Source organism: Coffea arabica, chromosome 10e (assembly GCF_036785885.1).
Source record: "Coffea arabica cultivar ET-39 chromosome 10e, Coffea Arabica ET-39 HiFi, whole genome shotgun sequence".
NCBI classification, from domain to species: Eukaryota; Viridiplantae; Streptophyta; class Magnoliopsida; order Gentianales; family Rubiaceae; genus Coffea; species Coffea arabica.
Window position 1 is genome coordinate 48,765,346 of NC_092328.1, and position 10,543 is coordinate 48,775,888.

Here is a 10,543-nt window from a genome sequence, read left to right on the forward strand (position 1 = left end):
TTTGGTATTTATCATTTAATGTGTATTTATTCTTAATGTTTTTTTTTTTGTTAACAAAGTCAAGGAATGAATGAGTAATATTGCGATTTCCCAGCGACAGAATATGGAGATCTCCATACTTCCTTTAGCTTTGCTTACAATACTAACGCTTGGACTCGAATAGCTAGGATAGATTTGTAAAACTTGTGAGAATGGAATACATTGAAATTTAAGATTGGATTTAAATCAGGCAGATCTTAAAATTTAAGGTGCAATACATTGAAATTTAAGATCCGAAGTGAGAATTGAATAAAAGTTAAAAGAGTAAGACTTGTTCAACGACAAAATTAAAGAGTTAAAACTCTGGGCTAGCTAGCTGAATTCGGGTTCTAGTTTGAAATGATCGATGATCGAACGGTAGCCTCCAACTTGAGATTGATTGCCGGCGGCCATGGATGAATGCAAGGAAGGAATTAATGATGGGAATGAGAGTAGCAGCGGGCCGGGCAATTTAGAAATCGGCATCAACAATATTACTCCAAACAGCCCCGTCTCCTTCGCCGCAAGCGCTGTGCACAGCTTTCATCCTCTGCACTGAGTTGCATATCCCGCTGCATGACCAATCAAATGACGCAATGCATGTCTTCCCTCCTTCCCTTTTCCACTCACAGTCTGCCCCCCACAAAAAATTAAATTAAATTAAGTCCTACCAATAATATAAATAAATATAGTACTTATATATAGCATTGCACATTCATTAATTATTGTTACGTACCAGGAGGGGTTCCACAACACATGGAGCGATCGTCCACGTGTTGCACTTCCAAGCCAATGAACCACGACCCCAGCGACACGTCCTCATTAGCATACCGATGCAAGATCCCCCTACACCATACCATGCATGCATATATAATAGGAGGAGTACCGATCGAGCACACGTACATATATTTGCAGATGGAATCATCCATCAGCAAATCAGCATCTTAGTTAACTTTGTGATCATATATATATATGTATGTATGTATGTATAGGCAAGCATGTGCATATATATTTGATAATTAAACCAATCAGTATCTTACGAGTTGATGGAGATATAGGTGGCAAGGTCCTTAGAGATGGCATATATTTGACCGGTGGCATGCCTAAAGTACTTGTTGCCTTCTTCCCCAAATTTCCAGAACTCTGGCTCGTAATACTTGACTCCCCTGCCATGCCATGATTAATTTCAAGGGAAAACCAGCAACCCATTATAAGTAAGTACTGTTAAGCAAGACTAGTACGTACTGACTCAAGAATATATATATATATGGTGCATGGTGCTGCATATAGATGTGTATGTACATGTAATATTTGAAGTATTACACAAAAAAAAAAACACTAGCTACTAGGTAGAAACAAATGTTACTCGTGAATTCTACTCACTTCTGAGAGAGAACAGGTCCAGACTTCATGCACCCAATATAGGTCCTGGGTTGTGATTTGTAGCGGGCAAGAGTGTTTACAAGCATACCTACAACATATATATATATATATACATGACCAGTGCAAATTAGGCTAATTATATGATGTGATTATTAATTTGCAGCTGTATGTATAATTGGTACGTAACTAAGAAGCAGCAGAGAGGAGCAGTACGTACCCAAATTGACATGGACATCATCGTCCACCTTGACATAGAAGTGGGCATCCCAAATTGAGACTGCAGTGGAGAAGTAGAGTCGAGTTTTGGAGGAGAGTTGGTGGTATCCTTCAACGTGATCCAGTCTGAGGATGTCCCCGTACTCCGCATCCTCAGCATCAATGGCTCGATCCAGAACTCCTCCCGGTGTTGCACTGTGCCCTATCACAAATCGGATCACTATTCCTTTCTCCTTCTCCAATTTCTTCAACATATTTCCTATACATGATCATTATATAGAGTGGATTAGTAGCACATAAACATGATCATCATTCTTTATAAAAATCAGAGGGAGGTATAGGTAATGCACTTTTTTTTTTTTTTTTTGGGTAGGTAACATTTTATTAATACCCAAGAAAGATACAAAATATAGGTACCGCACCTGGCGTCTCTTATAAATAAAGATTGTTAGTATTAATTAACCTACCTTTGAGCAGCCAAGTCTCTCTGAGGGATTCACGCCGTCTCTTGCTGCTGAAAGCTGTATTAATTCCAATAACAACAAAGGCCTTCTTCTGCAGCAGGCTACTAGTACTGGAGGTGGAATTTGAGGAGTTTTTGCGTAGATCATGATCAAGTGAGGAGTAGTACTGCTGCTGCTGGGTTTTCCGACTACTCCTAGTCCGAGCTGCTGACAATTCCATCTCCAATGTTGATATCGTTTTGTCTAATGACCTGTTTAATTAATTAGAGATCATTAACAAACGAAAAATAAAATCATTACGCATGCAAGCAAGCAGCAATATTTTTTGTTATATAAGTATGATTAAAGGGAAACATGCATTGTTGATCGTGATCCTAGCAATTAAGCTGAGGGGACTGCAGGCTTATAACTCAAACAGCAGAAGAGTGATTAAATAGTCAACAAGGAAAATCAGGCATCTTGTACTATACGCTGTCTTACTGGATCGCTTGATGTGTCTTTCTCACTTCTTCCATAACGTCTCCAGAGCCCATTTCCGTCAATTTCTTCTGCAGCACATGGACAAATATATATATATAGGCAATCATTAACTAGTTTTAATTCATTTTACGTATGAAGGAAGAGTTTCAAGAAAATCATAGCTCAAGTACTTAAATTGGTACGAAGTTTAATTACCCGTCTCTGATGATCACATCCATTTGTAACCAGCTGCTGGGTGCTGAGCTTTTCCACATAATGATGAGTGGTGGGGATGCTGGAAATGGCACGACGTCCTATACTTTGAGTTTTCGGGGCAGGGCGACTAGTAGCTGTGATCAGGGCGGTGGTAGTGGACGACTTTGTGCCCCGGCTGCTAAAAACAAGTGATCCTGCCAGGAAGCTGGCAACACATAGCAGAAGTATGGCTTTCCCAGAAAGCACTGATGATTTCCCAGCCCGCATTCTCTTAATTTATTAACTTTTTTTGAAAAGGAAGGAGAGGGGGGCGGGGGGGAGGTCAAGTTGCCAGGCTCGTGGCCCTGAGTTCAACAACAAATGCCACCGCAATCCAACAACGGTCGGCCTCTTTTCTGTCAGCACTCAGCAGCAGCTTTACCTCATGTGTTGTGGTGGGCTGTAGCTGCCGAGCGCTTTGTTGCCGAAGTTCTTGAACATGCATGGACCAAAACGCAGATGTCTGGATGGACGAAGATGCAGTGGATGGACTTGGGAAAGCGGAAAAAATTGATAATAATGATTATCAATATATATATATATATAAGAAATGGTCGGAGCTTGAATAGTTGTATGGAAGAGATATGTAGCTAGAGACGTAGGTAGGTAGCTAGCTAGTGTACCCATTTGGCTTGGAAGCTAATCGATATATATTGAGGGTTAATTGGTGTATGTGCTGTTCCATCATGCATGGGAAGCAGCCAGTAGCTGGAGAGGGAGCGGGGGAAAAGGGACTAATTATGGGAGGGCAGTTTAATCATGTGATTTTCATGTTTCAACAAACCCACTCATATCCTAGCTTCTGCCAATACTTCTCCCCAGATTGCCCGTCTAATATGGAGAACACAACTCAAGTGTCCCACCACATATATGTGTGTGTGTGAGAGAGCATAACCACTCCAATATCCCATCAGATGCGAATGCTAGTTTTTTTTTTCTTTTTTTTTTTTGTATTAATATATGTGAATGCAAGTTAACACAATAATATTCCTAGGTCGAATCAAATTCAGATGTATAAAGGAATATATATATATAGCCCAAATACGGGTTATATTATAAGTTTGAATACGGATCCTCTCATGATTTTCTGTTATATGTTGGATCATGTCCTTTGCGTACTGTTGTAGTATCACCAGTTAATGTGGACCTCAGCGCAGCGCGCGAGGTTGCCTGGGTTTGGTGATATATGTGTTTTTTGAGCTGTGAACGCGTCTGTTAATTGGTTTAAGTAGAACCTTGTGGGAACCAAGAGCACAAACTAGCTTACTTGTAAATCCAAAAGCTGCAGTCATAGCTAACAATTGACATAAGTATATCTACATTGATGGCAAAGAGTATTTACATATAGGTACGTAGGTAACAATTTTCATGTTTTTCTAAATTATGTTTTTGTTTTCTTAATTTAGTCAAAGTAATAATTTTCTTGAAATTGCAAATACTAATTTGTATTTTATAAATGATTTTAATGTTATCATTTCGGCCATGTTATATTGATAGATTACTCAATCATGTCAACAAAGAGCCACGATAGCACAGAGGAGCAAAAGCATAAAGCTTCATCCCTCAATCCTCGAAGTCCAACTCCAACCCATAATACCTCTGTTGATGAGACTAGAGAAGGTTCAAATAAGCGAGAACCATACAAACTAAGGTCAAAGGTATAGTCTCATTTTGCTTTAGAATAGATGACTGGTATCAAGCAAGGGCAATTACTATAAAAAAAAAAAAAATAATTGCTGCTAATCCTAAGTGTCATGCATGGTACAACTCCCTTACTCAATCAATTATCTAAGTATAATCAGAATCCCAACAACAAACCTAGTGGTCAAGCTACTTTGTATATAGGGTTGATTGATGATGGGGGAGAGACCAAAGGGAGTCTAATTATTTGGAAATTTGATCAGTCTATTAGCTAGGAAAAGTATTGCATACACGTTGATCAGTGAAAAGAAAGGATTTCAACATGTTATGCGTACTACCTATCCTTCATTTGGGATTCCCTCTAGCTGGACTATTTCTAGAGATTGTTATCAACTCTATTTAGATAAGAAGGCAAAGTTAAAAAGTTTTCTTAAAAGTATATCTAGCTCACAACTGATTCTTAGACCTGTATACAGAGAAATAATTATATGTGTTTGATTGCACATATTATTAATAATGACTAGAAATTGGACAAGAAAATAATAAACTTTTGTCCAATTACTAGTCATAAAGAAACTGAAGTTGGAAAGGCTGTTGAAAAATGCTTGCTTGAATGAGAGATTGATGATGTTTTTAGTGTTCCTATAGACAATGCTAGCTCTAATGATCTTGTTGTTCAATACAGTTACAGTCTAGGTTAAAAAATTCAATGAATGTGCTAAAATTGAAAAAATTAAAGTGTAAGAAACTGTTAAACCTAGATGTTGCTACTAGGTGGAACTCAACATATCTCATGTTAGACATGCACTGCCCAAAGATTTGAGAGAACCTTGAATGGTTTGAGGAGCAGGATCCCTATATGGTTCAGGAGCTACAATTATTACCAACAAAGTCAAATTGAAAGAAGGCTAGATTCCTAATTTTTATGATCTAACTATCAAATTTCCCACTATGGAAATGAACACTTAGGTAAACAATGAATAACCTAAAAAAAATAACATGTTGCCAAGAATGTCAGTTGGACCAGATTTTGAAGATTCAAATAGATATGATGCCTTTCATCATATCAAAGTTATGAAATATATACGATCTAATTGTAAAAATTTTTGGGACCAAATATGTGACTTCTACTAAATTTTTTAATGATACCGGTCACATAAATGTAATCTTGAAGAAGATGAAAATGTTGAATTGAATGTAGTGGCAAAATCTATGAAGGATAATATGACAAATATTGAGGGAGAATTGAAAAGATGAACATTTTGATTTTTATTGCTGCTACGCTTGATCCTAGTACTTGTTTTTATGAAAATGTATGGGGATACTAACAGTAAGGTTGTGGCTAGGAAGGCAAAAGATGTCATGTTTGATTTGTTCCATAAATTAATACAAGAGGATGAACTTTCCTTTGCCAGTTAATACCTCTTATTTCTCATATTCTTCAATTCACTTTCTAGTGAGTCTGTGGTCAATGTTTAGTTACTGTGGGTGCTACAAAAAAATAAAAAATAAAAAATTCAATGACAGGTACAAAATGGAGTTTAAGAAAAGGAAAATTGAACTTTGAGGTAGGGACAACAAATTTTAGTTGGATAAGTTCATAAATGAGGATTATGAATTGGATGATGTTGATAAATTTGATATTAATTTTGGCATGATGGAAGGCTAATAGTATCAAATTTCCAATCCTTTTAAAAAATAGTTTATGATGTATTGGCTGTTCCTGTCTCTACTATTGCTTCTGAATTTGCATTTAATATCGAAGGACATGTTCTTGATAGTTTCAGAAGTTCTTCTTCAACTCTAAGGACTGTTCAACCTCTTAATTATATGCTCTCAAGGAGATCCTCAATCTTAGCACTGAATTGCCGATTTCATATCCGATTCTCACTCCTGGAAGCTGCTCTTGCCTACACCCTTATGTCTACACCTCTAATTCATTCTCTCTTTTTTTTTTTTAAAAAAAAAAAAAAGGAAGAAGAAGAACCCACAGACGTGTGATGCTACAGTAAGAAACTTAGGACAAGAAATATCCATCTGTCATGTACAGAAACATGTTCACGTTTGTAGTGGATCATATGTCCTTTAAGCTCTCCGATAGACAAATAAAGGGATAGTTGTATGTATGGTACTTGAGGAGCATGAAAAGGGTAGAGTTATATGCATGAAAAGGGTGTATATGGAAATGAGCTGAAAGATGTTGTGACCATGAATACAAACGTAAACAAGATGCAAGGAAGAAGAGAGAATGCGTAGAATGGAATCAAGCAAATTAATCTGCGCCCCGCACATGTGCAAAGCCCAAGCCATGGCGACTGCGTCTCCATTGATCGAACTGGCCGGAGACTTCACAAACCCTCTCTACTCTACACCAGTATTATATATGTGCTTTTTGGTATTAAATTATAAACTGAATATAAATCCTCCGGAACTACTAGTAGTGTATATATTATATACATTAGTGTTGGATTTCAAATAATATCGGCCGTCCAAAATCCAAATGGAGGTTGAGAGAATCTCGAGGAGTACTTGTAGCTGTTCAAAGGAAGGATAGCATTGCTTCGGGAGCAATCAAATATCCCCTAATCGGACAATCATATTCTGGATCCCGTACGTATTTTCAATCTCGGGATCGCCTAACAACTATTTTTTTTTTCCCAAGAAAATGCTTTTGAATCATAACCAAGCCGAAAACAATGATGAATACCAGACGCGAGGTTAAGGCAAGTGCATTCTACTAACTTGATGGATGAAGTGAAGAGAGCGTGTGGCAATGGAAAAGGGATCGTATGCGCGTCCAATGAAGTAGTAGCTAGCATGAGGAGGAGGAGGAGGAGAGATGCATGGATGAGGAAATGCATGAGTTGTCGCTGGGGCACATTGCATGGCGTTTCCCTTTAGTCGCCGTCTCGGTCATTCCTATGACTTGGCTTGTACGTTAGCTTTTAGCAATCCCGGCGGCGGCGTCACCGGCCGTCAACTTTCTCACAATATCACACACACACGCCCCTCGTAGCTAGCTAGGTAATTGAGACTTAATTTGAGAGGGTTGACAAATTGAAAAAACCACAGCAGGCAATTGCACATATATAAATGTATGTGGAGCGTTAATTTTGACAGCACGCATACGCATACGCATGCGCATGTACATGTAGAGAGAGAGAGAGAGGCTCGCTGGCTTCATAGATTTTGAGGCCTTCATTGCCACCTTCAATCTGCATGCTGCTCTAGCTTCTTAATTTGGTGTGTATATATATATACTCATGGCTTCATCAAATGGCGGCGTACCACCTGGGTTCCGGTTTCACCCCACGGATGAAGAGCTTCTGCACTACTACCTCAGGAAGAAGCTCTCCTTCCAGAAGTTCGACATGGAAGTCGTTAGAGAGGTGGATTTGAATAAGATTGAGCCCTGGGAGTTGCAAGGTACTAATTTGTACCTACCTACCTATTTCATTTTACTGTACTTCCCACCAAACTGGACCATACTCCCTCTATTTCATGCATTTGCCAATAACCCATTTCATTCCCCTCTTTTCTCCGTTAATCTACCAGACCAAACGAAAGAGAAACGGATAAAATAAGTAACCTTTTTATAAGCATCTCCTGAATTTAGCCTTGCGTGACATGCTACTAAAATTCTTCGTCTTTTTTTTTTTCAATTACAAAATATCAGGTCATTTCAAAGTACAAATGATTTCGTATCCAACTAGACAAGTGCTAAGATCACCAACATATCGATCTAAGCCAGTAAACTAACATAGATAAAAACTGTACTCCATACAGTACCCCAACAGATTCCACATACTAGCAGTATATATATAAATATGCACTCGTAGTAGTATTTGAAATCCAGAAATGGATATTATTCACCCTTATTTTTGTTCCCCTCCATTCACAGAAAGATGCAAGATTGGGTCCACCCCCCAAAATGAGTGGTACTTTTTCAGCCACAAGGACCGGAAGTACCCGACAGGTTCAAGGACAAATAGAGCCACCAATGCCGGTTTCTGGAAGGCCACAGGGAGGGACAAATGCATAAGGAACAGCTTCCAGAAGATTGGAATGAGAAAAACCCTAGTTTTCTACCGAGGCAGAGCCCCTCATGGCCAAAAGACCGACTGGATCATGCATGAGTACCGACTGGAAGACGGTGATGATCCCGAAGCCAATCCCAATGTAAGTCTCCCAACGCAAGATGTAGCTAGTGTGTGTGTGTGTGTGCATATATATATATATATGCAAAATTATCAATTATTCACTTTCTCTTGGTCAATAGATTGTAGCAAAATTAGTTATCAGGCTAGACTAATATTATATATATATATATATGCAAAATTATCAATTATTCACTTTCTCTTGGTCAATAGATTGTAGCAAAATTAGTTATCAGGCTAGCTAATTAATTAGTCAACAACACAGCACATACTCAGAGGTAAGTAACGACGAATCCCATGAATGGATTTTGAAGTCACACACTTAATTTAATCAAAGGCCCCCTAGCTAGGTACCTGCTGTCACATTGACCTCCCTCACACATATTCGTCCCGTGGAGGCCTGGTTTCTTGAATGGATCGATGCATTAAATCATGTCCAAGTAACAATTCCAGCATGAATGCATGTGGTCTTAGTTAGTTATATACGAAAGCATGTAAACACTTGTTATCTGTACTGTATGTACTGCAGGAGGATGGATGGGTTGTTTGTCGGGTTTTCAAGAAGAAGAATTTATTCAAAGTTGGAAATGAAGGAGGAGGGACCGGTGGCGGCAGTGGCGCGGCTGCCTCAGACCATCTCAATGCTACTGCTTCCACCAATATTAATCAACCTCGTGGCTTCATGCAAAGGGAGAATCAGTACTTGTTTCACCAGCAACACCACCCCCATGTCCTAGCTGGCTATTCTCACATGATCCCACTGCCCTCCATGCCTCATCAGCAGCAATACTCGGCCCAACAGATTCAAGCACAGAACTTCATACCCACGCATAAGCCCCAGTTGGACGCCATGGGATATGATCTCTCAGCTTTCTCTTCGGCCGCTTCAGAGTCAATAGTAGTACCCATGATGCAGGTCAAGCAACTCATGGCAAATGCTAGGGACTGTGACAGCGGAGAAAGCGACCAGAATAACAGCAGTCTTCGCACTTACCAGCAAGCATGTGAATCCGGTTTGGAGGTGGGAACCAATTCTTGTGAACCTTCTCAGCATCAAAGTATGATTACTACCGGAGACGATCAGAATCTGAACGAATGGGGAATGATTGATCCTCAACTTGGACATGCGCATGACTCCTCCAAAGGTGCAAGGTTTGAGGTTGGGGAACCTAATAATCCATCTAATTCCATGAATCACGTCAGTCAACTCTCACTGCGTGGTGAGATGGATTTTTGGGGTTACGGCAAGTAGTTTAAGCATATGGTGTACACTACCCATTGATTCAAGATTTAGGTAATTAATCAGTCAGAAATAGAAAGTAATTTATATTAACCTGTGTATCAGAGGTCCTTCGAACAAATTCATGAGGTGCAACCATGTAAAAAACATTGAACAGAATCATTATTTCCATTTAATGTCACTGTGCTACTTTTCCTGTGCTTCTAGTAGCATCTTCTTGTTGTGTGACGCTGTCAAACAGGAAGTCTCTTTTCCTTGAAATATATATATATATATATATATATATATATGAAAGGTAACCCCGATCTTAAAGTAATTCTTGATTAGGAAGATAGAAAGGTTATAAATACCGTGACTTTGTAACTATCAAATAGAAAGTAATTCCTATCTTAAAGTAATTCGGAAAATAGAAATGTTATATACACGTAACTATGTAACTATCGACTGGAAAGTAACCACGGTCTTAAGTAATTCTTGATTGAGCCTTAGAGAGCTCGGTCTATTGCATATAAGCCATGCGCATTATGACCAATAAACAATAATGAGCTTAATGACCAACAGGTCCAACACACGGATATGTTTGCATATTTTTATATTATAGATGTTATTAGTATTAACTTACCTTTATTAAAGAAAGTTATTAGGATCTTATCTTTATTAAGAAATTAAGTTATTAATATTGAAGGACAAATTACATTTTACCCCATGTG

The 10,543-nt window shown here is 38.7% G+C and overlaps 2 protein-coding genes across 3 annotated transcripts; one reads left to right on the forward strand and one right to left on the reverse strand.

Moving 5' to 3' along the window:
* Positions 1–197: 197 nt before the first annotated feature.
* Positions 198–3,119, reverse strand: LOC113712880 (probable beta-1,3-galactosyltransferase 8). The gene is made up of 8 exons (XM_027236492.2): positions 2,757–3,119; positions 2,562–2,629; positions 2,085–2,332; positions 1,619–1,876; positions 1,402–1,489; positions 1,059–1,184; positions 755–864; positions 198–651 (listed from the first exon to the last, which is right to left on the reverse strand). Exons 1-8 carry the CDS (start codon positions 3,021–3,023, stop codon positions 491–493), a joined length of 1,326 nt encoding a protein of 441 aa, XP_027092293.2. The 5' UTR covers positions 3,024–3,119; the 3' UTR covers positions 198–490.
* An 834-nt stretch (positions 3,120–3,953) lies between these two features.
* LOC113711622 (protein BEARSKIN2) lies at positions 3,954–9,982 on the forward strand. Of its 2 annotated transcripts, XM_072067947.1 has the most exons (5): positions 3,954–4,143; positions 4,293–4,453; positions 7,758–7,862; positions 8,338–8,615; positions 9,123–9,982. In XM_072067947.1, exons 3-5 carry the CDS (start codon positions 7,808–7,810, stop codon positions 9,843–9,845), a joined length of 1,056 nt encoding a protein of 351 aa, XP_071924048.1. In that variant the 5' UTR covers positions 3,954–4,143; positions 4,293–4,453; positions 7,758–7,807; the 3' UTR covers positions 9,846–9,982. The 2 variants fall into 2 exon arrangements, with proteins under 2 accessions (XP_071924048.1, XP_027090577.1); XM_027234776.2 differs by lacking the exons at positions 3,954–4,143; positions 4,293–4,453 and having other exon boundaries at positions 6,238–7,862.
* The last annotated feature ends 561 nt before the right edge of the window (positions 9,983–10,543 follow it).